Source organism: Musca vetustissima, unplaced genomic scaffold, assembly GCF_032173495.1.
Source record: "Musca vetustissima isolate MV318-11 ecotype Yass unplaced genomic scaffold, APGP_CSIRO_Mvet_v1 utg8848, whole genome shotgun sequence".
NCBI lineage: Eukaryota > Metazoa > Arthropoda > Insecta > Diptera > Muscidae > Musca > Musca vetustissima.
Genome location: NW_026889033.1, coordinates 41,822 through 68,435, shown reverse-complemented (window position 1 = coordinate 68,435; position 26,614 = coordinate 41,822). Strand labels below are relative to the sequence as shown.

Genomic DNA, 26,614 nt, shown 5'->3' with positions numbered 1-26,614 from the left:
CGCTCATTACTAGCTAGAAGTAAGCAGTTGGTAAGGCATATCGACAACCGCACACAACATCGTCATAGGTTCATTTGCAAGTTATCTACACTCTGCTGCGCTCACTTCAATCAATCGAGTTAACGCACTAGCCAACCGCCTATGTGTGTGTGTGTGGATCGGCAATTATTTTATATTCTGTTTTTTATTTTTTGTGTGTGATTTTTTTGCGGACTGTGCGGATTTTATTTTATTTGTATTTTTTTTTTTTGTCAGAAAGAAAAAGGTTTACAATTACATTAAACATTATGCTGCAGTTGCGGTCTATTAGATGCAAAAATCTAGCCACATAACGCCGCACACCGCTGGTAGCCACATTAAATAAAAATGACCGCTTCAATTGTTGTTGAAGTTCTTTAAACTGGCCGACCGGCCGGCGGATTGTAGTGGCAGGTCATAGATCTTTAACTGAGGTGATTCGAGTTATATTTTATTATGAAGAATTGAGAATGAGATCCAATATTTTGTAGAAAAAATGTTTCCGATGAGGTAGATTTTTTTTCAGATTAACATTAAAAAACAGTGCCTTGGGGTCGATTTTATTTTTTCTATATAGAAAATATATCTCTGTTGAACTGAGTTCGACCTTAGTTCATCTGAGGTCTTTTTTTCTATAGAAAAAAAAAAATCCTTTCAATCCTTTAAATTTTTTTATCGAAAAACTTCTCTCTGATGAAGTGAGGTCGGATTTTTTTTTCTATAAAAAAAATGTACCTCATAAGAACTGAGGTAGAATTTTTTTCTATAAAAAAGAACCTCGAATTTTTTCGATAGAAAAAAATGCCTCAAATGAACTAAGGTTAAGTTTTTCTTTTTCTATAATAAAATGCTTCAGATGAGTTGGTTTTTTTCTAAAGAACTTCGTTTTTTTCCGTATAAAAATTTGACCAAAAAAGTACCTCAAATGAAATGAGGTCGAAACTTTTTCTATAGAAAAAATTGTCTGAGATGAACTGAGATTCGAATTTGTTTCTATAGAAAAAATGTACCTCAGATGAACTGAGGTCGGAACTTTTTCTACAGAAAAATTTGTCTGAGATGAACTGAGATTCGAATTTGTTTCTATAGAAAAAATTTACCTCAGATGCAGTGAGGTCAGAAGTTTTTTCTATAGAAAAAAAATTACCTCAGATGAACTGAGGTCCGAATTTTTCTTTAGAAATAAATCAACCTCAGATGAAATGTACGTCACATGAACTGAGGTCGATTTTTTCTCTGTAGAAAAAGTGCCTCAAATGGACTAAGATCGAATTTTTTGCTATAGAAAAATATATCTGTGTTTGGAATTTGTTCTATATTTAAAAATATTTTAGAACATGCATGTCCGTCCGTCCGTCTGTTGATGTTAAAATGTAAACAAAGTACAGTGCACCAAAGACCCTATACACCCTTCGATTTTCACGAAATTTGGCACAGCGTACTGAATTAAGTCTAAAATGATGTGTGCAAAGTTTCGTTAAAATCAGTTCAGATTTAGATATAGCTCCCATATATATTTTCGTCCGATTTTATGTAAATGGTGCACCAAAGTCCCTATATATCTTTCGATTTGCACGAAATTTGGCACAGCGTACTGAATTAAGTGTAGAATGAGATGTGCTAAGTTTCGTGAAAATCGGCGCAGATTTAAATATAGCTCCCATATATACTTTCATCCGATTTTATGGAAATGGTGCACCAAAGACCCTTTACACCCTTCGATTTTCACGAAATTTGCCACAGCGTACTGAATTAAGTCTAGAATGAGGTGTGCAAAGTTTCGTGAAAATCGGTTCAGATTTTGATATACCCCCATATATATTTTCGTCCGATTTTATGTAAATGGTGCACTAAAGACTCTATATATCTTTCGATTTGCAAGAGATTTGGCATAGCGTACTGTATTGAGCCTAGAATGATGTGTGCCAAGTTTCGTGAAAATCGGTTCAGATTTAGATATAGCTCCGATATATATTTTCGTCCGATTTTATGTAAATGGTGCACCGAAGTCCATATATATCTTTCGATTTGCACGAAAATTTGGCATAGCGCAGAATGATGTGCAATAAGCTTTGTGAAAATCGTTCCCGATTTATATATAGCTCTTATATATATTTCGGTTCAATAAAATGAAATTTAGCATAGGTTCCAGAAAGGCATAATGATCACATAATCAAGTTCGTTCAATTTCAACGCAATGTTGTTTGGAAAGGCGGAATCTGTTAGGAGATATATGTAGAATATACCCAAAGTGATGAAGGATATTATATAGTCGGCCCAGTCCGACTTTACTACTTTCCTTACTGGTTTTATCTGAACGAAGTTTGATGTCTGAAATTATAAATTCGTATAAGCAAGGAAAAAAATACTTAGACTTAAATTTTATAGATAACCCCGTCGAAACAGATCAAATTTTTAATCTAATTTTAGATCCGAGGACTGATCCGAGGATCTGTGGATTTTTTAGGACTTATTTATTAATTTGCCCTGCGATAAAAATTTTACATATTCTCATTACACATATTACTGACTTACAGTTAGGCTTTCGAATCATAAATATTTTTTGTTTTTTTTTTTTTATTTTGACCTAAAACAATAGCTTCCACTGGTTGGAAAATAGCAAAAAAAACTGCATGTATCTTGTTCCAAAGATACGACGATGATGATGAGGATAGTTAAGTGTTTGAATGACATGGCAAAAAATAGGTGTATTGCCGGGTTTTTGTTACTTTAGCAAAACGGTTACTAGACAGTAACCGTGACGACAATGATGCGTTCGTCTGTCTGGCTTTTGCCTCCTTTTAAAAATGCGCACATGCGCAATTATATTCCGCAACGAGTCGAGTCAGCCAAAACGGGCAGGCAGGCAGGCAGCCAAGCAGCCAGTAAACCATTTCGTATTGGAGTGGCATGAAGTGGTTGGGTACATACCATCATACAACTATTTATTACTTGATGCTATAATACAGGCATCTTGGCATAAACTTGAGACTATAAAATACAACAACAATAATAATAGCATCCAACAACAAAATATGTGCAACAACAAATATGTAAGAAACAGCTGAAAAATTAAAAAAACAAAACAAAAAATTGAACATTTCACAACCAGTTCAATTTAATGTCTGAGGTGAAATGGTGTTTATTGAGTTAAGCAGTTGTACGTTTTTCGTTTCGTTCTCAAACTTGTTGCATACACCGTGGACGTTGGGGTATGTATGGGCTTGCCATGGTGCAGCATTGTTTGTTGTTGCTGTTTGTGTTTGTGTTGCCATTAAAACAGCTTACAATATAAAATTCAGAAGCTTTTTTTCCTTCCCGTTGGGTATTCCACTATCAGGGACCATCTTTTTTGTAATGGTTTCATCAGGTTTCTTGAGGTAGCTCGATGATGGTGCTGTATGGCGGCCAAGCAGGATCATTAGTCGAATAATGATTGTGATTATAATTTTAATGGTGATGGTGGTGGCGGCGGCTGCAGTTTGGCCCAGTCCGGCCGACAATGCATTTAACAGCATGAGCAGCCATTAACACCGAAATACAACAGATTGGGTTCCTGGTGTCGACCAACCACGACAAAGCATTGCCTTGTGATTTTCATCTCCACAACATACGCATACATATATCTTGTAATAGTCGGTGGATCCCATGCTTATATATTTTGCCTCGTCATTCCATTATTAAAGTAAGCACAATCACTGCTTACGATTGTTTTGTTTTTTCTCTTCCTTTTCCTTAATATTGGTCAGCAGTTATATTTATGAAATGGGTATTGGATACAGTTTTTTTTTTCTTCACTCTAAAATCTCAGGAGAGAAATGTTTTATTGGAATACAGGGGATGTCAGTCACCATGTGATTATACAGCACTCAATAACTATTTATATACAAAAGCGATTGATTTACTTTCTTGAACCGAGATTTTATATGTGTGTGATTTTTTTTTCTGTGGTAGGATATCCCTTCTACAAAAAAAAAAAACACTTGAAAATCGTTAAAAACCTGGCTACTACTTACCAGCTATTGTAACTTCCAATATTTGAGTAGTCTTAAATTATACATAATTTTCAAGTGCATATTTTGAAGAATCAAGAAATGCATTCAGTTTTTATTTCTCACGGATATAGGCAACAACCAATAGCTCTCCTACATAAATGCATGTCAATATGCAGATACATCGATGATGAATGATGTCTAACCAAACGAAAAAAAATCCACTTGAGAAAATTCATTGATCCCATGTGAAATAAAAACAAAGCAATTATAAATTGGTCATTCGACAAATAGGAGTCAACAAATCTGTTGGGCTTCCGAAAAATAAGCTGGCACATCAAAATTACTGTGGGAAAGTTTTAATGGTATACAAAAGAAAGTAATTTAAATAAGTCAAATACCTGAGAAAATTTTCTATAGATATTGCTGTTATAGCCTTTTTGAACTTTTTTTATATAAAAAATAAGTTTAAACCTCAGTTCATCTTAAGCATTTTTTCCTATAGAAAAAAATCAAACCTCATTTCTGAGGCATTTTTTTCAATAGAAAAATAAAACCTCAGTACTTCGGAGATATTTAAAAAAAATATCTTAGACTTCTGTTCATCTGAGGCATTTTTTCTCTAGGAAAAAACTTAGAACTCAGCTCATCTGTGGTATTTTTTCTATAGAAAAAAATCTCAGACCTCAGTTCAAAGAGATATTTTTTATAGAAAAAATCTCAGACCACAGTTGATATGAGATATTTTTTTCTATAGAAAAAAATCTCAGACCTCAGTTCATCTGAGGTGCATTTTTTTCTATAGAAAAAAATCACAGACCTCAGTTCATCTGAGGTACATTTTTTTCTATAAAAAAAAATCTGAGACCTCAGTTCATCTGAGGTGCATTTTTTTCTATAGAGAAAAATCTGAGACCTCAGTTCATCTGAGGTGCATTTTTTTCTATAGAAAAAAATCTCAGACCTCAGTTCATCTGAGGTGCATTTTTTTCTATAGAAAAAAATCTCAGACCTCAGTTCATCTGAGGTGCATTTTTTTCTATAGAAAAAAATCTCAGACCTCAGTTCATCTGAGGTGCATTTTTTTTCTATAGAAAAAAATCTCAGACCTCAGTTCAAACCAATTTTGTTGGCAAACCAATTTTGTTGGCAAAATATCAAAGAGGAAATTGAAACATTTAAATCAAATAAGACCATAATTCAAATAGGCTGAATGCGGAGAGGTATGGGGATTGAAATTGAAATATAAAACGGTATATGACATTTGAGATGGCATTGAAAATAAAATAAATAAAAGAAGAATTTAAATACTACCTGAATGAATGAAGAAATTTAGGAACATTTGACAAAGTTTAAAAAATCTATACAAGCTAAGGAAACTGATTTTCATCAGAACATAAAAAATCTGCTACTGAAGGGCAGGGCTAATTGAATGGTAGGGAACATTTATAGGCGGTGGGAGTATTCATTTACGATCCGACGCGCTGAAGTCTTAATATACGACCAGGAGAACAGAAAGTCTTTATAAACGAAGGGAAAGGCAAGGAACCTCTATTGACGAAGTGAAGGGTCTCCTTATAAGGCGACTGATGGGAATTCTCAATACACGATATGAATTAAATCTGAGATTTTTTCTATAGACCTCAGATGAACTGAGGTCTGAGATTTTTTTCTATAGAAAAAAATGCACCTCAGATGAACTGAGGTCTGAGATTTTTTTCTATAGAAAAAAATGCACCTCAGATGAACTGAGGTTTGAGATTTTTTTCTATAGAAAAAAATTTCAGACCTCAGTTCATCGCCTTATAAGGAGACCCTTCATTTCGTCAATAGAGGTTCCTTGCCTTTCCCTTCGTTTATAAAGACTTTCTGTTCTCCTGGTCGTATATTAAGACTTCAGCGCGTCGGATCGTAAATGAATACTCCCACCGCCTATAAATGTTCCCTACCATTCAATTAGCCCTGCCCTTCAGTAGCAGATTTTTTAAGTTCTGATGAAAATCACTTTCCTTAGCTTGTATAGATTTTTTAAACTTTGTCAAATGTTCCTAAATTTCTTCATTCATTCAGGTAGTATTTAAATTCTTCTAATATTTTTTTTATTTTCAATGCCATCTCAAATGTCATATACCGTTTTATACTTCAATTTCAATCCCCATACCTCTCCGCATTCAGCCCATTTGAATTATGGTCTTATTTGATTTAAATGTTTCAATTTCCTCTTTGATATTTTGCCAACAAAATTGGTTTTACTACTTATCTCATCAAAGGCAAAGTGGGCACAAAAACGAAGAAGAAGAAGAAGAAGGAGAAATGAAAATTGATATAAACAAATTTTTTGACAAATAGCTAAAGTAAATATTTATATAAATGACTGAAAGAAAAATCAACCCTGTAAAGGCAGCACGAAAGGACGACAACGACATCCGATGCTGTTTTTCTTAATGAACTTGAATTGAATTGTTGTGTGTGTATTGATAGGGCAAAGGCAACAAAAATCCTCAATAAACGAAAAGGCCAAAGAGGATTTAAATAGAAATTTTGTCAACAACAACAACAACAATAATATTTAAATATAATCACTAAACGAGCAATATTGAACAAAAAAGCACAACAAACACAATTGTCAAACCAATTCATTCATCCCCTATCGATGAAATGGTGTCAGGCCCGCCTGGATGTAAACAAAACAATGGCTTAAATAACAAACGTTGTTGTTGTTGTTATTTATTTAATTTTTCGCGCTTCATTTGTAACGTATTTGTCGAGTCTCCTTGAATTTGAACTTCAAACAGAGACGTATAACAATTGTTTTGAATAATCGAAGAACATCCCCTAAAAGTGTCACGGGTATTTCCTTTTTCAAGCTACAATGTCAATGGATTTGCATTTCACTTTAAAAGGCTTCTCGAAAAAAAAATAAAATCAATGAAAACTGGAAGTACTTTAAATTTTTATTTAAATAAAAAAAAAATGACGGAACCGGGCCAAGTGAAGAAAGAAAATTGTTTCTATTTATTTTATTATTTATTTATATGTGTATGTGAGTGTTTGTGTATGTCCATTTTTTTTTTTGGTGTTGGAAGTGTGTTAATTCCCTAAGGGCTTTCAAACCATTTAGTGTTTGTTGTTGTTGTTGCTGCTGCTGGTGTTTGAACACTTGTTAAACTCATTCATTGAACATCCCATATCCGTTTATACTTGTCTGCTTTAGTTATGTAGCCAGTCTTGTTGCTACTAATATTTTTTTTAAACAAAAATACTCTTGAAAGTTTAACTTTTAACAAAAAAATACGGTAGTACTTGGTATTGTTGTTGCTGCTGTCATTGTCCCTTACTGCAATAGATCTAAAAAAAAACATACAAATTTCATTTAACAAAACCACTTGAGGTGAAAAGATGACGAACATTGGACTTGTTAACGCACATAAAGAAACTTTAAGTGTTTTGTTCGGATGCCCCCAAGGGACAGAAATGGTTGCATGAATTGTGGGGAGAGGGAGGGTTGTGATGTTGGGATTTTGTTCACTATTCGTTGTTATTATTTTGAATAGGTTATTTAATAGGAAATATTAAATAAGGGAAATCCCAGTCAATTTAACAGTAGTTGTTTGATATTGTTATAAAAAATAAATTTAGGGAAGTAGGGGGTTTGGGATATTTATCGGCTACAGTGGGCTTAATGGAGAATATTATTAAAAAAATTGACCCTATAAAACCTACACAAAAAGTACTTCTAAAACATTCCACCCCTTGAGGAACCTTGAAAAGAAATTATTTTAAACAATCATCTAAATCATTGAAAAAAATATTTAAAAAATGCAGGTTATCTGGATCTTTGAAAAAATATTTAAATAATCCATTTAAATATCAGGATACTTAAAAAATCCAAATTACCTGGGTCTTTAAAAAGGTTTTTTAAAAAAATACAAGCTCTCTAAATAATCGAAAAAAAGTTTTTTTAATTCACGCCTTCTAGACATTTGAAAAAATATTATTTTAAAATCCATGCCTTCTGCATCTTAAAAAATATTATTTATAAACTCTAAGTCTTTTGTATCTTAAAAAATATTATTTTTTTAAATTCAAGTTTTCGGTATCTTTGAAAAAATATCTTTTTTTAAAAACCCACGCTTTCTGGATATTTGAAAAATAATAAATTCTTCTTTTAATAATTCACGTCTTTTTGGCCCCTATCCACGCTTTGTAAATCTTAAAAAAATATTCTTTTAAAAATCCACGCTTTGTAAATCTTAAAAAAATATTCTTTTAAAATCCACGCTTTGTAAATCTTTAAAAAAAATTCTTTTAAAAATCCACTCTTTGTAAAAAAAATCCACGCTTTGTAAATCTTAAAAAAAAATTCTTTTAAAAATCCACGCTTTGTAAATCTAAAAAAAATGTTTTAAAAATCCACGCTTCGTAAATCTTTGAAAAAAATATTCTTATAAAAATCCATGCCCTGTGACACCTTCAAAAAATATATAATTTTTTTAAATCCACGCCTTGTAGATCCCCAAAAAATATTCTTTAAAAAATCTACGGCTTATGGATTCCCGAAAAAATTCCTTTAAAAAGTTTATGCCCTGTGGGACCTTGAAAAATATTCTCCATGCCTTGAAAAATAATCCTCTAAAAAACACAACTTGTGGGGTCATGAAAAAATATTCTTCAAAAAATCCACGCCTTATGAGACCTTGAAAAAAAATCCTCTAAAAATTTGAAAAAATATTTAATTCTGGACATTTGAAATAATATTATTTTTAAAATCCACGCTTTTAGAATCTTTGAACAAATATTATTAGAATATTATTTAAATAATCCACGCCTTTTGTAACCTCTATAAAAAATATTCTTTTAAAAATCCACGCTTTGTAAATCTTTGAAGATTCCCGAAAAAAAATTCCTGAAAAAGTTTACGCGCTGTGGGACCTTGAAAAGTATTCTTCAATAAATCAACGCTTTGAAAAATAATCCCCTAAAAAACACACCTTGTGTGGTCTTGAAAAAATATTCTTCAAAAAATCCACGCCTCATGGGACCTTGAAAAAATCTTCTAAAAAACACACAATACCGCACAAGGTCGTTTAAAAATCAAAGCCTTTTAGGACCTTCAAAAATATTATTTAAAAAATTCACGTCTGTTGGGAGCTTGAAATAATATTCTTTTAAAAAAATCTTTGTGGGCAATTGAGGAATGAATTCATTTTTAAAATCTACGCCTTGTGGCCTCTTGAAAAAATATTATTTTAGAAATTCACAAGAAAAAAAAATATATATTTTTAAAAATATCCAAGCCTTCCCTGGTCCCTCAAAAAATATATATTTTTTAAATCAACGCCGGTATGGTCCAAAGATTTGTGTTTTAATCAAAGTTCGGAATGCCCACTGTCTCACTCATATATAACTTCAATCAATATACAAACAATATCATCTTGTCATGTAATTGATTTCCATTTTCAAGTGGACATCCGTTTAAGCGGCCATTACAACAACAATGTTTGCTTTTATGTTCGCTCGTTGTTCGGTCATCTATACACGGACATCAAACACTTGAATCAATCAAGTCCATCATCATTCTTCGTAGACAGAGCTTCGTTGAAAAAGGAAATCAGAAAAGTATGATATCAGGTTTGTTGAATGGCTATAAAAATTGAAACAAGCCAGAAGAGACAACGACAAAAAAAAACCCGAAACGAAAGAGTGAAACTAGATATTCACAAATCATTCACCTCATTTGATTTTATAGTGATATAGCTTTGTTGTTGTTTGGTTAGCCTAGGTATTTGTTTTTGCCAATAATGTGAATCACATTTGATGGACACGTGTGATAATAAATACAACTTTTATATAAATATATTCAATGTATGCTGAAGTGTCTTGTCTTCCTGTACTCCCTGTGCTCAAGACACTTGTAAGCGATTCTAAGCGTTAATGGTGTGAGCTGTGTAATTTCGAAAGAACTATAAAGAAAGCAAAATGTGGGGGCAGTAAAAGTTTTTCAATTAAATTGCTACTTATGGCTCGTGTGCGAACATCAACATTGCCATCACCAGAAGCGGCATCAATAACAAACATTGCTGCTGCTGAAAAAAAATAAAAAAAAACGAAATCACGCTATAAAACTATATGTCTTTCTTTTAAATTAAGTGTTTCTTTTTCTTTCCTTTTTTGATTGAAACTGTTGTGGGCAGTAGTACTTATGAAACTGATGATCATAATGGTGATGATGACGACCAACCGACCGACAATGATAAATGCGTGTGAATTACCGCTACTGTATCACAGTTGTCAGCTATCATTCTGCCTTATTATTAAAAACAAACATATCAAGAAATAAGCAATGCAATAAAAAAATAAATAAATAAAAGTTACCGCCATTAATATGAAATCCAGCAGCAGCAGAAGTGAGTGTTGTCCATTAAATTTATTATACCGAGGTGACATATCATAGACACCTAATCATATGTGTCACTTTGGAGATTTGAAATTAAAAAAAAATAAATAAATAATAATGTGCTTGGGATAATACTCTTTTGAGATTTTTATATTGAAAGATATTGACAAACTAGAAGCTTAGGGATTTTTTTTAATTATTTTATAGGATCTTGGTAATATTTCTGTAATAAAAAATATTAAAATTTACCTTAGAAATAAAATATTGTTAAAAAATACTGGCTAGGATATTAAGAAAAAATATTATTGTTCTAAAAATCCAGATACACAAAGACCTTGAAAAAATATTCTTATTAAACATCAACGCCTTAATAGTTCACGAAATAATATTTTTTTAAAAACCAAATTTTTAATAGATTTTGTAAAATCCTCGCCTTGTGAATCCTTGAAATCCACGCCTTGTAGATCCATGAAAAAATATATTTTTTAAAATCCACGCCTTGTGTGTCCTATAAAAAATATTCTTTTGAAAATCCACGCCTTGTGGGTCCTACAAAAAATATTATTTAAACAAATCCTTGTGTGTCCTAGAAAAATATTATTTTAAAAAATAATAAAAACAAAAAGATTTTTATTTTTAAAGTTGGTTACATTAATTACTTTCGGGAAAGGCAGAGAACACTATAGTTTCCATCAACTGATGGCCCCTGAAAATCCACGACCTTATGGCCCATGAAAAAAATATTTTAAAAATCCACGACCTTATGGCTCACGAATAAAAATATCTTTTAAAAATCCACGCTTGTGGATCCTTGAAAAATATTTTTTTAAATCCACGCCTTGTGTGTCCTAGAAAAAATATTATTTTAAAAAATCCACGCCTTGTGGATCCTTGAAAAAAAAATTAAAAAATCCACGCCTTGTGGATCCTTGAAAAAAAATTAAAAATCCACCCCATGTGGGTCAAAGAAAAAAATATTTTAAAAATCCACGCCTTGTGTGTCCTAGAAAAAATATTATTTTAAAAATCCACCCCATGTGGGTCCAAGAAAAAAATATTTTAAGAATCCACGCCTTGTGGATCATTGACAAATATTATTTTAAAAATCCACGCCTTGTGTGTCCTAGAAAAAATATTATTTTAAAAATCCACGCCTTGTGTGTCCTAGAAAAAATATTATTTTAAAAATTTACGCCCTGTGTGTCCTAGAAAAAATATTATTTTAAAAATCCACGCCTTGTGTGTCCTAGAAAAAATAATATTTTAAAAATACACGCCTTGTGTGTCCTAGAAAAAATATTATTTTAAAAATCCACGCCTTGTGTGTCCTAGAAAAAATATTATTTTAAAAATCCACGCCTTGTGTGTCCTAGAAAAAATAATATTTTAAAAATCCACGCCTTGTGTGTCCTAGAAAAAATATTATTTTAAAAATCCACGCCTTGTGTGTCCTAGAAAAATTATTATTTTAAAAATCCACGCCTTGTGTGTCCTAGAAAAAATATTATTTTAAAAATCCACGCCTTGTGGATCCTTGAAAAAATATTTTTTTAAAAATCCACGCCCTGTGGGTCTCAGAAAAAATATTCTTTTAAAAACCACGCCTTGTGGGTCTCAGAAAAAATATTATTTTAAAAATCCACGCCTTGTGGATCCTTGAAAAAATATAATTTAAAAAATCCACCCCGTGTGGGTCCCATCACCACTTTGGGTATATTCTACATATGTATCCTAACAGACGTCGCATGTTTGTTATATATCTATATCTGAACCGATTTCAGGGAAACTTGCCAGAAACTAATTTAGCAATTTAGCAAACACGAAGCTTAGCAACATCATTCTAGACTTAATTCAGTACCCTATATCAAAATTCGTGCAAATAGAAAGATATATAGGAACTTTGGTGCTCGAAAATATATATGGGAGCTACATCTAAATCTGAACCGATTTTCACGAAACTTAGCACACGTCATTCTAGACGTAGTTCAGTACGCTATGTCAAAATTCGTGCAAATGAAAAGATTTCCAGGGACTTTGGTGCACCATTTACCTAAAATCGGGTGAAAATATATATATGGGAGCTATATCTAAATCTGAACCGATTTTCACGAAACTTTGCACACATCATTATAGACCTAATCGAGTACGCTATGCCAAATTTCGTGCAAATCGAAGAATATATAGGGATTTTGGTGCAACATTTACATAAAATCAGACGAAACTATATATGGGAGCTATATCTAAATCTGAACCGATTTCCATGAAACTTAAAACACATCACTCTAGACGTAATTCCGTACGCTGTGCCAAATTTCGTGCAAATCGAAAGAGATATAAGGGTTTTGGTACACCATTTACATAAAATCGGACTAATCTATATATGGGAGCTATATATAAATCTGAACCGATTTTTTCAATTTCAATAGGGTTCGTCCTTGGGCCAAATAAGTGGCCTATGCCAACATTCATCCAAATCGGATCATAAATGCGACCTGTACTTTGTTTACAATTTAACATGGACGGACATACATAAAACGACTTAGAAAGTGAGTCAATGCATATTCTCAAAAGGAACCATGTGTCTATATCGTTTCCTTTTGCCTGTTACAAACATATGTACAAACACACAATACCCTGTACCACAGTGTGGTGAAGGGTATAAAAATCCCCGCCTTGTGGGTCTTAAAAAGAAATATTAGTTTAAAAATGTTTAAAATTCATTTGCGTGTCTGCCAAAAAATCACGTCCATGGAAATACGAACTCAGTCGATTCTTCTCAATTCAATGATTGGTAATGGTAGGTAAGTACCTACCTACCTACTGTTCACTTGTGGATGCCACATTATCGGTTAATTAAAAAGCGTTATGTTCAATTTAGTTTTTTTTTTGTTTTTGATGTTTTTTTTCAATTTTTATATGTCACGACAGGAAATCAACTGATTTTATTGTTCAATGAAAAAAAAAAATAAGGAAATACTGGCCATTTGATGATTTAAATTTTGCAAACGCCTTCTGATTATGTGCTTTGAGGACATCTCTGCTTGCCAATCGCGACGAATTTTTGAGTAAAAATGAAACACTATCAAATTACCTAAAGGATATGCTCTGATTTGGTATTCACTTCAAGATGTCCATTCATCAGGGATGGTCTCAGGCGGGCGTATTTAAAATTAACAGTGTCAACAAGTTGTAAATATTCCACACATGTATAAACAGTATTTACCAATAATATAAATTCCATGTATTTATTTTTCAAATATTTTTGGTTATTCCAATATTTTCAATTTTTTTATCCAACTTAAAGTAGGATAGGAGGTCCATAAAATATACATTTGCTCGAAAATATTTTGTTCTGAGTAAGAGTTCTTGTTGTCATATTCGGGACCCCTTACTTCGTGATATATATTTTTTTTCTAACTCCAAATGCTATATCGATAATTTGTTCCCTTGAGGGCAACAGCTGCCCCTGAGCGATCTAATCTCAGATTTGTTTTATTCGTTTTTTCTTCAAGGTATAATATCATATGTCAAGACAGTACGTATGTATAATACGTCGCAATTTGACCATCATCATCGACATTTTTGGTTATGATATTTTGCTTTTGTTATATGACCACTTATTTTTTTTGCTTAGTTTCTTTTGCATTTCAACTGATCACTGAACGGATACAGCAGCCAGCCAATGGTTTCGATATCAAAATCCACATGGTAGGGCTATATATATGGCCTTATGAAGTTGTCAGCTTAGTCAACCATCCGTTCCATAACTACTACTTTAGTGTCTGGCTGGCTGAGGCCATGTCGTGATTGTTGTTTTGTTTTTCTTCTGTTTTTTGTTGAAGAAATGCGACGACTTCTTTCTGGATTATAATACGGCTGACATGAGCCGATTAAGAATTTTTCTAAAGCATTGAATTTTAATGGCAAAATGTCATAAGACCAATAATAATAATAATAAAAAAAACAACAAATAATATGATCCATTCATCCATCCACTGCTCCTGCTGGCAATGAACAACAACAACAAGAGCAACCTATATTGTCATATAATTATGTGTCACTTAAGGTAGGTGCCAGTGGATCGTATTACAAAAACATACCTATTAAAATCAACCGAATTTAAAACGAATCCAAAAAATCGCACACAAACACACTGACACTTAAACATTTTTTGAAACCCTTTTTTTTTGGAGGTTTTCGGAAAATAAACTTGTAATCCAATACCCATTTCATGAAACAGATTTTTTTATTTGTGCTTTGGTACGTTTCAATACCATGCGATAGAGGGAATATATAAACCAGTAAACGATAATGTTTAATCAATTGAGTGGAAAATCTCTGAAAGTTTATTTCATTCAAGCGTGTTTGGAGATTTTTTTTCGGAACAGAAAAACAGCAGCAGGAGTTCATAACTTTTTTTTCTTTTTTTGGCAAAATGGATCGGTTCATTCAAAATTAATTTTTATTTTGATTTTCTTTATGAAATATCATACCTTGGAAGTGGGGTTTTTTTTGTTGAAATTTTATTGAATTACCTTCTGTTTTTGGATAGGGGGGAAGATGATCCAATAACGTGTGCTAAGGATTAAGTAAAATGATATCATTGGCAATGTGAGGATAAATCAAAATTTTAACCTTGAATTGACAGTGAAGAGCAAGATAACCCCCCTGCTGCCATGTGGCAAATTCCTGAAGATCTCAATTCTCATTAATCGTCGTAGATGGGCTATTTATGGTCATTGTATGGAAAATTCCTGAAGATCTCAATTCTCATTAGTAGTCGTAGATGGGCTACTTATGGTCATTGTATGTAAAATTACAAAACTATGATACTTCGTTGGGTTCGGCTGGGTCCGGTATAAATATTTACTAAAGTAGATAATACGAAATTATATAGGTGTTATACAAATATGGAGGACAGATACTGATCATTGTTGTTGATTTGTACATTCAAAGAGAAAAAATATAAAATACGGCTGAATGACGGATTGGAAATTCCCCAACAAATTAGGTCCTCCCCAACTCTTAAGACAATATTGATTAGTTTTTCTTATCTAATAAGGATTCAAATAAAAACAAAAATATTTAAAACCAGTGAGCGGAGCAGTATAGTCGGAGGGGTCCGACCATATGATACCCTACACAACTTCCATGAAAATCTAACTTTCTGTGATTCTATATTCTGAGATTGGGCAATATTTCGCGATATTTGCACACTTTTGGCTGCCTAGAGGTCAGAAAATGTTACTAATAATCAGTACAGATCTTCTAATTACTTGTCCAGATTCCCTTCACCGTGGGTTGTGTTGTGATGTTCGGCTTTCGACTCGAAAAATACAAATAATTAAGTTTTCGGTCCGCATCAAACGAAAAATCATTATCTGATCATCACCTAACATTTTAGGCGTTGTCCTTGACCATAACTGGAACCTCGTGGAACATTTCAAAGCGATCAGCGCTATATTTCCGCCTACCAGTGTGATAATAGGTTACTAAATAATATATGAATACGTAAGCACCTGTAAATATTTAAGTGTAACTCCCGCATCCGAGTACCTACGACAATATAATTGGTATCAATTTAAAGGTCAACAATCCTCTTGGATATACTATCAACTTCTCGGGTCTATTCCCTTTAGGGGTAAATATATGGGCAATATTGCCAATTTTTTAACATAGCTGAAGCGGAGGTTCACCCCTTTATAACTCGGGAGCTACTTAAGTATATGAAAAAAAGTGAATAGTTTTGGGTTAATTGATCTGTCGTTGCAAACTGTTCATGATATTGACCTCCAAACTTTATTTTGGTGGAGCTGTGTCTACTTTAATGTAAAAAAATGTGTAAAAACAGGTTGAGGCGAACCAGTTTTTTTATGTTCTCTATCGATTTGTGACTAAGCCACTCATTGCACGGTCTTCGTGTCAAAATAAAACTAGAAGCCAACAAAATTGGGACTACGCCCCTTATGTATCATTTTTCAAAATTTTAACTTCATCTACCTTTAAATGATGCTGACATTTTGAAGCTCGATTTTGAGTGTTTTTTTTAATTTTACTTCTAGCTTTAATACGCAAACAGGAATTTATAAAAATCAATTATAAGATTATTGTAGTCGCGAATCTGCGTAATTTGATATGTATTTTGTGTATGTAGTATGCACAGCTTCAGAGTAATACTCATCCGAAGGTGCGAATTTTGTGCGATCAAATTTCTAAAAAACCTATTTTTCGGGCCAAATTTTTAGATCTGTCAACTGAATGATATGGGTACCCGCGATCAATAAGGTTTTTTACGTTTCGCATGATATAAAATCTTTTTCGTGAAAATCCATCTACTAGAACGGCGGGAACTGGCCTTCCAAAAACACGAAATTTGGCAAAAAATGTTTTTGAAAATATCGCGGATTTACTTGCGTTTTCTGTGTATCATTTCCGCTTCAATAAATTACCTCATACGGATTTTGATCTTTTTCGAAAAGAGAACTTTAAAAACTTCAGCCGAAAGAGAGATGTACGCAATTTATCTCAAAAATAGATTGTGCTGGCACATCCATGGTTCTTAATGGACCACATTGAAACGGTATAGATCGATGTATTTTTTTAGGGTGCACACCGAAATCGGATGCGCGTTAATGGCATATGGAGTTTTCGGAATTATTCGCGTTTTACGATTTTTTGGGTACTTCAATGTAACGTGCGGCACATCTTAGCCGTCAAATGAAATTTCGCAAAATATATATGGATTGGAAGATAAAATTCAGTACTTCCTGGAAATCGCATGCGCATCAAATGATTTTGAGAATTACGCGATTTAGACGCAGTTTATCTCAAAAATAGTGTGAGCTGTCACATCCATGGTTCTTAATGGACCACATTGAAATCGGTATAGATCGATGTATTTTTTTAGGGTGCACACCGAAATCGGATGCGCGTTAATGGCATATGGAGTTTTCGGAAATTATTCGCGTTTTACGATTTTTTGGGTACTTCAATGTAACGTGCGGCACATCTTAGCCGTCAAATGAAATTTCGCAAAATATATATGGATTGGAAGATAAAATTCAGTACTTCCTGGAAATCGCATGCGCATCAAATGATTTTGAGAATTACGCGATTTACACGCAATTTTAAATGTATATTTCATAATATTATTTTATTTTAAGATTTCTTCCTATTTATAGAATTCTAAGATTTATCGGCAGGGTCTTGATATAATCCGCAAGGCGTATACTTATACACAAAAAGTGATTATTATTATATATGTCAATTTTTCGGCGAAATTCGGGTAAAATAGCAAAATAACCCCAAAATTTTTTTCTGAAATTTCTTGTATAAATTAAAAAAATAAATATGATGACATTATTTTTTCGAACCAAAAACAAATATTTTTCCTCAATATCTTGTTTTGTTGTCGCTGTGATTTACAAACCGCTACACGGACTTGTGCGATTTTGATATCATTTGATTCGTCATGGTGTTTAGATTATGTAGATATTTTTAAATTATTTTTTTATGTGTGTGTATGTCATTAATATAATGAAAATATTGATGTAATCTGCTATATTTTTTTATTTTTCTCATATTTCGCGAATATGTGCAACTTTATCGTGATTATTATAATATATTCATATTCTTATTTTACGGAGGAAGATATATATCAACGTTTTTGGTCAATATAATAAACGGCGTAATTTTAAGATTTTTTTCTTATGCCCAAAATTAAAACCTCGATAACTTTTGCGCGCATCAACCAAAAATTTGATCGCGAACGGTTTCGGAGTCAGAACATTTTTCTCTATATGTGTACCAAAAATCATTGATGTGCCACAAAAACAAAAAAGCTGATTTTTTGAAAATGGAATATTAAAAAATTGGCAATATTGCCCATATACACTATAGAAAACAAATTTTGTCATTTTTCACACAAAAGTCAGGGTCCATTTGACCCGCTAAATATTGACCGATCTTTATCAAAACAGGCATGCTTATTCTTTGGCCCGATCCTCTTCTCCATGGAAAATTTCACGATGTTCGGACCATTATTGCGGCCTCTGGAGCGACCAGAAAAACCGACAAAAATGTAGTATTTGGTCCATTTCATCCCCTAAATACTAACCGATCTTTTCCAAAAACAATAGGGGTCTTCATTGGCCAGAACCCATTCTACATGCAAAATTTCGTGAAGATTGGTCCATAACTGTGGCCTGTATTGTGTTTACAAATTATAATGGACAGACGGACGGACACACATGTCTAGATCGACTCAGCTAGTCGAGATATGACGATCGGTACACTTAAAGGTGGGTCTAGGACCAATATTTCGCGGCGTTACAAACTCTTGGGGCTGCACAACATAGTTTTGTAGGGTATAAATATTGGTTGAAAACCAAAATACCGAATAGTGGGATAGCCGTTATACCGGACTATCCCGGAATTTTTGCAAATCTTAGATCATCAAGCTCGACTCGAAAGAGTATAAATAATCACTTAAAATTACTTTGGAATGATCACTGCCCTTACAAGGCAAAATTCAAATAACAAAAATTAATTTCAGCTGAGCACGGCTAGGGCTCGAACTCAGGTCCTCGGAGCAACACAAATGTTGCCCAGACCACTTAACGTTCTGAGCCATCAACACACTTCGAAACCGGTTGCGCAAAAACATGTGTATACCATGGAAGCAATTGTAGGTGTGTGGATTAATTATCCATCGCTATAACAAAAATCTGCTTTGAAAAGGACTGTTCCTAGAATGAAGACAAATGTCGAACTTTGACAAATTTGAATTTAATTCGCATATGCAAGTTTCCCATCAGGGCGGAATAAATACAAGTTATCAACGTACGACCTTTGTAAAGCCACATAGCCCAATATGCCTGATGAGCCGCTTAACCAACGGCGAAACGCGTCGCATAGTGATGGGTATGTAGGTTCTTCTCCTGGCTTTCCTTTTCATTGCAAAACTTAGATCATCAAGCTCGACTCGAAAGAGTATAAATAATCACTTAAAATTGAAAAAATTGGTAAAAAAATTACTGCTATTTCCATTGAAAAACGTCCCATACCCTTCAAAATTCCGAAACATGTGAGTGACAGTTATATGTGTGGGAGCTACCCAGAAAGTGTAAACATCTAAATTGCTACACAAATGAGAACCAAAATACCAAATTACAACCAATTTGGTTTCAAAATGTTCCGAAAAAACCGAATATTCAAAGATTTTTTCTCCCAAACACTACAAGAGCTACCTCATCTGATTGCCTTGCTTCAGATCCAAACAACAGCACGAGTAGTATCAGCGTCTTGTAGAGTGGGAGTTTGGTCTCGCGGGAGGTGACCTTGATGTTGAAATGCTTACACTGTTGGTCAACACTATTCTTCTCCGGATTTCAAAGCTGATATTATTAGTTGTTTTTTTATGTCGGTATCGAGGTGTACAGAGTACCATTACTGTTCATATTTGCATCTCCTCTGATCTTTTCCAGCAGGATGTTAAACAGATCACACGACAAACTGTCAACTCATTGGGTATTGAAGGGTCCTTTCCAACTTTAACTGCTGACCTTGTGCCAGTTAAAGTTATCCTGCATAGCCGTATTAATTTTGCAGGAAGGAATGACTTTAAACACCTCTGAATGAATAGGGCTGGTGAATGCGGCTTCATAGTCGACAAATAGATGGAATGTGTCGATATGTTTTTCCTGGGTCTTTTCCTGGATTTAGTGCAGTGTGACAATCTGGTCTAGTCTAGTGGGTTTGTCAGGTCTGAAGCCGCATTGATACGATCCAATAATATCATTGACCATTGGCTTCAGTCGTTCAGACAGCACGCTGTATAGCACTTATGAATGGGAAGGAGACTAATTCCTCTAATTGAGGTTTACCATTCATAATCCTATTTTATATATTAGATTTCATAACCCTATAAATGTGCAAATTTTATTATCAAAAGCTTCTCATAGAAAAAAAAAAACGTCATCAAAGATCTTCCGGCAATGACATTATTGCCATTTAATTACCCAGTTCAAGCTTAATAAAATTAATCAAAATAAAATCGACGAACAATGTAAAAATAAATTAACAGTTACACTGTGGCGGATTTTCTTTTAAAGAAAGAAAAAAAAAGATCAAAGGGATCATGTGATCCCAAGTAACCCCACTAATGATTAGTTAAACGTTTATTAACTATGTAATTTTGCCATAATGTCTGCCTAAGTAACAACTTACTTTTTGCGATGCAAAAAAAGGAAAGCAACAGCCACGATCTCAGCATCACTTAAGAAATATAGTCATCATCGAGAGAAACAATATTACGGATGCTGTAAAGCTGGCGGGCAATTGCCACCTTTTTTTTTCTTAACTTCATACACCACACAAAGGTGATATATTTCATGGTGGTGGTAGTGGTGGTGGTGGCGATGTTGGCTCCTTTCACCTCACCAACATCATCATCAATGGGATTCCCTTTCATATTTTCTATAGTATTCTTGATCATTTTGTTGTTGTGAACTTTACTAATGTCGTTCATTTATCTTAAAAACACGCCATGGCTCACACTCACGTCACACGCTCACACCATAACCCGGCCAGTTAATGTGATGGGTTGGACCATAACAATAATACACCTTTGGTTTGGTCGGTATCCAGCTGATTCGCTTACATTGTCATAATTATCTGTTAGTTGGGATTCACTCACTCAGTCATTTAATTTTGAAAATGTTAAACGTTTAGAGTGAGTTCATGTTCGCGTGTTAGTAGACAAATGACCGACCAAAACACTGAGGCTGCCGATGGACTTGGTGGCCCAACGAAAACAAAAAAATGAATCAAAAAATCGCATCATTCATTTTTTTTTTTTGGAAAAAATGTAAGGTAATGTGTGATTTGAAGCGACAGCCTTTAAGACCTCAAACCACCAACACCATTTAGTAGGAGCTCGTGTGATGTAGCAGCATGTTGCTGTTGTCGTTTTGGTTACTTCATACCTCCTTGGTAGCGGCAAAACATTTAGCATTTTTTGTTTTTGTTATTGTACGTGTTGAGTGATTAATGGCAGTCACATTTCAAATGTACAACAAACATCAGTTATATGAACCGATCAAAGAAAACGAAGTAGAATATGAGTAAGATATCTTCTGACTTGGGTAATATCTCAATTGTGGAATGGTAGTAGGAACTGATTTGTTGATGATATTAAGGGATGTACACATGGAGAAAATGGGAATTGGAAATGGAAAATATATATTGGTTTTAAAAAATCAAATGCCCTTTTAGATAATATCAAATAATATATGCAACGAACAGGCTTCGAGGATACAGTAAGGCAAGTAGTATAGTCGGACGGGGACGACTATATGATACCCTTCACCACTATGGGTATTTAAACAGGACTATTAAGATGAAATTGGATGAAACAAAATATGAGATATTTATCTAAATGCGAATCTACCAAGATCTATCCATAAGGTATGTAAATCGAAATAAATAAATAGGTCATCCGTTGGGCTACGTCTGTACAGAAGTTCTCAGAAAATCTTCTGTCAACTACGAAAATCTGAATTTTTTTATGATGTAATTTTGTACGTTGTGCAAAATTCCTGATGTCAATCTGAAGGTAACATGAGGAGTTTGATGCCCGGATATGGAAGACTATGTGCTTGAAATCGTGAAGGCCAAAATATATACGGAAGCTCTATCCAATTATAAGCGATTTCAAACAAACTTGTCACAGGTTAGATTATACTAATTGCAGAACGTTTTGTTCCTATTGGTTCCATGCTGCGTCAATTACTTAAAATCGATCTATAATAAAAGGGAGCTATATCTACATCTGGACCGATTTTCACGAAACAAGGCAGACATCACTCTAGGTTCAATTCAGTAGGTTATGCCAAATTTCATGCAAATCGAAAGATATATAGCGACTTTGGTGCACCATTTACATGAAATCGGACGAAACTATATATATGGGAGCTATATAGAAATCTGAACCAATTTTAACCAAACATTGGCACACATCACTCTATATTAATTCAATACGTTGTGCCAAATTTCGTGCAAATCGAAAGATATATAGGGACTTTGGGGCACCATTTACATGAAATCGGACGAAAATGTATATGGGAACTATATCTAAATCTCGACCGATTTTCACGAGACTTGGCAGACATCATTCTAGGCTCAATTCAATACGTTATGCCAAATTTCATGCAAATCGAAAGATATATAGGGACTTTGGGGCACCATTTACATGAAATCGGACGAAACTGTATATGGGAACTATATCTAAATCTCGACCGATTTTCACGAGACTTGGCAGACATCATTCTAGGCTCAATTCAATACGTTATGCCAAATTTCATGCAAATCGAAAGAGATATAAGGACTTGGGTACACCATTTACATAAAATCGGACATAACTATATATGGGAGCTATATATAAATCTGAACCGATTTTTATGAAACTTAGCACGCATCACTCTAGACTTATTTCCGTACGCTATGCCAAATTTCGTGCAAATCGAAGAGATATATAGGGACTTTGGTACACAATTTACCTTAAATCGGACGAAACTATATATGAGAGCTATATCTAAATCCGAACCGATTTTTCCCAATTTCAATAGGATTTGTCCTTGTGCTAAATAAGTGACCTATGCCAACTTCTATCTAAATCGGATCATAAATGCTACCTGTACTTTGTTTACAATTTAACATGGACAGACAGCCACTTTGAAAGGTTAGCAACATCAAAATATGTTGTGTGTCCTTTATATAGTTGGACTCATGTCGGAATATGGACCTGCAATGACAACATTCGTCCAATAAGTCTGAGAAATGCCACATTACAGTCACATGTATTAGAAAGGGGTGTGTTTGCACCTTTATCATTCCGCTAATTGAAAGGGACTTTTGTCAGAGTATAGGTTAAATTGAAAAAATTCGGATTTGCGGATATAATTTCTCAATGTAGGTACATTTTTATATCGCTACCATAGAAAGATTTCATTTTTCCACATAAAACATGCTTGTCGTCACAATTTTGTTTCATCCTCACAATTTTGTTTCATCTTTTTTTGTGATAAAATTCCGTAATATTGTACGTCGTTTTTCTCCGTGTCATTTTCTTTGCTTGAAAAGCTTGGTCATATATTCACACATGTCGGCATATCTTCAAACGAAGCTAAGCATTCAAAATTGGTGGCTATCATAACACACATAGCCATGCTGGATGTTAAATAAATTGAGTTGTAAACGGCCATTTTGCAGGCCAATCTCTAACGTAGCCTTCATCGAATTTTTTTTCTCAGATGATGCCAAGCTGTCTGCTTTTCGCCTCTTCTCCCCTAGAGACTTTGGAAATTAGTAAATGTTGTATTAAATAAGCATTTAATATTTTCAGTGTCTAATTTCGTCAAGGTATTGAAATGAAAGTACTTTAGTTTTATTGAGTTCGATGAGGAAGTTCGCTATCTGTTTCTTGTTGTTTCAATTTTAAGTTCCCACAAAGCTGTCTAGCAGGCCATTCTCTAATTGGAATCCGTTTTCCGTTTTCGTTGAAAGTTCATCAATAACATTCAAATTAAAGTGGAACGATAACTCTCAACTCATATATAGGGTATGTGTGTGTGTGTGTGTGCGTGTAAAATAGTAGATCAATTTTGTAATTGTGTAACTCTCCAGCTCAGCTGGTTACTAAAAAAAGAGGGAAACGTGGGAATTTTTACTTCTCACATTTAAGATGACTTGACAGTGAGTCATAAAATGAAAGCTAATATTAAATTTTATTATAGAAAATTATTAAGCTTTCTTAAAGCTTTGTAAGAGATCAAAATACCCATTCAAAGAGTATTATTCGATTTTTCTAAAGATGGAGGTAAAACTCATTATGGAAAATATCTATAAATTGAGTGGCATGATTCATTCGGACCTGGTGTCTGTCCTGAACATGATAGGATGGCAAATCTCATAATACAATAATATTGATCCAAAATAATCACAATGCAGCAAACATCGGGATTTAATGACTTATCAGAGCTTATTAACAACCACACCTAATAGAAACCTATTTTTTTTATATGTAGACAATAATTAAATTAAATTCGCTGCTTTTTTAAAACAATGTTCTACTGACGGTTATGTATAGTATTCTCAAAAATATATATAGTTTGAATAAAAAACATGTGTATACCATGGTAGCAATTGAAGGTGTGCGGATTAAATATACATCGCTACAACAAAAATCTGCTTTGAAAAGGACTATTCTTAGAATGAAGACAAATGTCGAACTTTGACAAATTTGAATTTAATTCGCATATGCAAGTTTCGCATCAGGGCGGAATAAATACAAGTTATCAACGTACGACCTTTGTAAAGCCACATAGCCCAATATCCCTGATGAGCCGCTTAACCAACGGCGAAACGCGTCGCATAATGGTGGGTACGTAGGTTCTTCTCCTGGCTTTCCTTTTCATTGCAAAATTTAGACCATTAAGCTCGACTCGAAAGAGTATTAATAATCACTTAAAATTGAATAAATATATCTTAAAGTTACAATGCATGAGAAGCTATATCAAATAATAATAACACAATATGTCCTGAACTTCTTTTCAATGGACTTAAGTTCACAATACTTAGAAATTTTTTTATATAAAAAAAAATTTACTAAATTTCAATTTCTCTCCCTCTTTCCTTACAGATTACAACACAATCAAAATTCCGGTCTCGGCTGTAGACGCCGACCCGATGGTGCACCCTCACCCACGCCCTCCGATACCTCTGATTCGGATATATCGCTGGGTACCCACTCACCCGTACCGGGCAGTTTACATTTGCAACACAGCCCCGGTTCAACATCGAATGGCGCTAACGATGAAAGCCTCAGCATCGATGATGATAAACCACGAGATCTGTCAAATTCATTGTCTGGCAGTAATTTACCTGCATATCCCACAGCAACGTTGCCACCCTCATGTTTGCCTTCGTTTAAGCTGGATGCAGCTGCCACGAGTCTATTCAATGCTGGATATTTGCAAAGTTTTGCCAATTTTAAAGAGATGACCCAACAATTCCCCATACAGCCGATGGTGATAAGACCACATCCACAATTGCCGCAAGCATTGGCTGCCATGAATGGGGGCAATCATTTGCATCCTAATTATGCCTCGGCGGCTTATGTTGTCGATTGTACGTCATCGTCGTCCTCGCCACAATCATCAGCGGCGCATCCACCAAAAATACGTGTCAATTCACCGGAAAAACTTAATTTGACTGCGAATAGTATAGCGGCGACACTGACGGCTGCGGTGGCCCATCATCCGCATCTTCATCAGCATCATCACCACCAAACGCAACTGCAGCAGCAGCAGCAACATCATCATCACCAGCAACAGCAGCAACAACATCAAGCGCACCAACACCCACCTACAATAACAATACAAAATCAACGTGGTAGCAGCAGTAGCCCCAGCAGTGTATCCTCAGCAACGGCCTCATCGGCGGCAGCCTCAGCGACCACGGTGGCCACGGCCTCTGCAACAGCGGTAACAACACCCTATCATCATAGCTCGCAATTTTTGCATCGCCCATTTTCCCCATCGCCCGATATTGTTAAGCACAACAATGCTCCGGAGATAACATGATGATGTCTAAGTAGCAGAGTCTAGTTCGGGGTGCGGGAGGAGGAGGATGAACAGCATGAAGACCCAATGAGGGGTAGTTATGATGATGACAGCAGAAGCTGGTATTATGTCGTACAATTACTACTATGTAAAAAAATTTAAAAAGCAATCAAATGTTAGGCGTTAAAAATTTGGAAAAAGAGTTGGGGGTTTAGGGGTGGAGTAAGGCAGTGTGAAAAATAATTTCAACATTTAAATATTCAATACCCTGAAACAAACGAACAAACAAAAAACTGACTTCTTTCGGTTAACAATTTACGAAAATAAATCCAATGTCGTTTCTGCTTTTCGAAAAACCAAACATAACCTATAATTTTGAATTACAAGGCGTAAAGGGGACAATTTAACAGCACGTGTCTTCATCAGAAAAAACTACATATGTTAAACAGAATATCAATTGAAATAACAGGGGAGAGGGGTGGAGGTAACAAATAAATGTGTGCTGCCGCAAGAAAAGAAAACTCAAACCCCCCAGAAGGTCGTGCTGTTATTTTAAAGCACGCAAAATATTTAAAGGGATTCGGCTT

The 26,614-nt window shown here is 34.2% G+C and overlaps 1 protein-coding gene across 1 annotated transcript in view; it reads left to right on the top strand.

Annotated features, from left to right (window-relative positions):
* Positions 1-26,067, top strand: part of LOC133336779 (protein Optix) — a 40,329-nt gene extending 14,262 nt beyond the window's left edge. The window contains exon 4 of the mRNA XM_061545060.1: positions 25,106-26,067. Coding sequence (XP_061401044.1) covers positions 25,106-26,048 — 943 coding nt within the window. The 3' untranslated portion in view covers positions 26,049-26,067. The remainder of the gene's footprint in view (positions 1-25,105) is intronic.
* Positions 26,068-26,614: the final 547 nt, after the last annotated feature.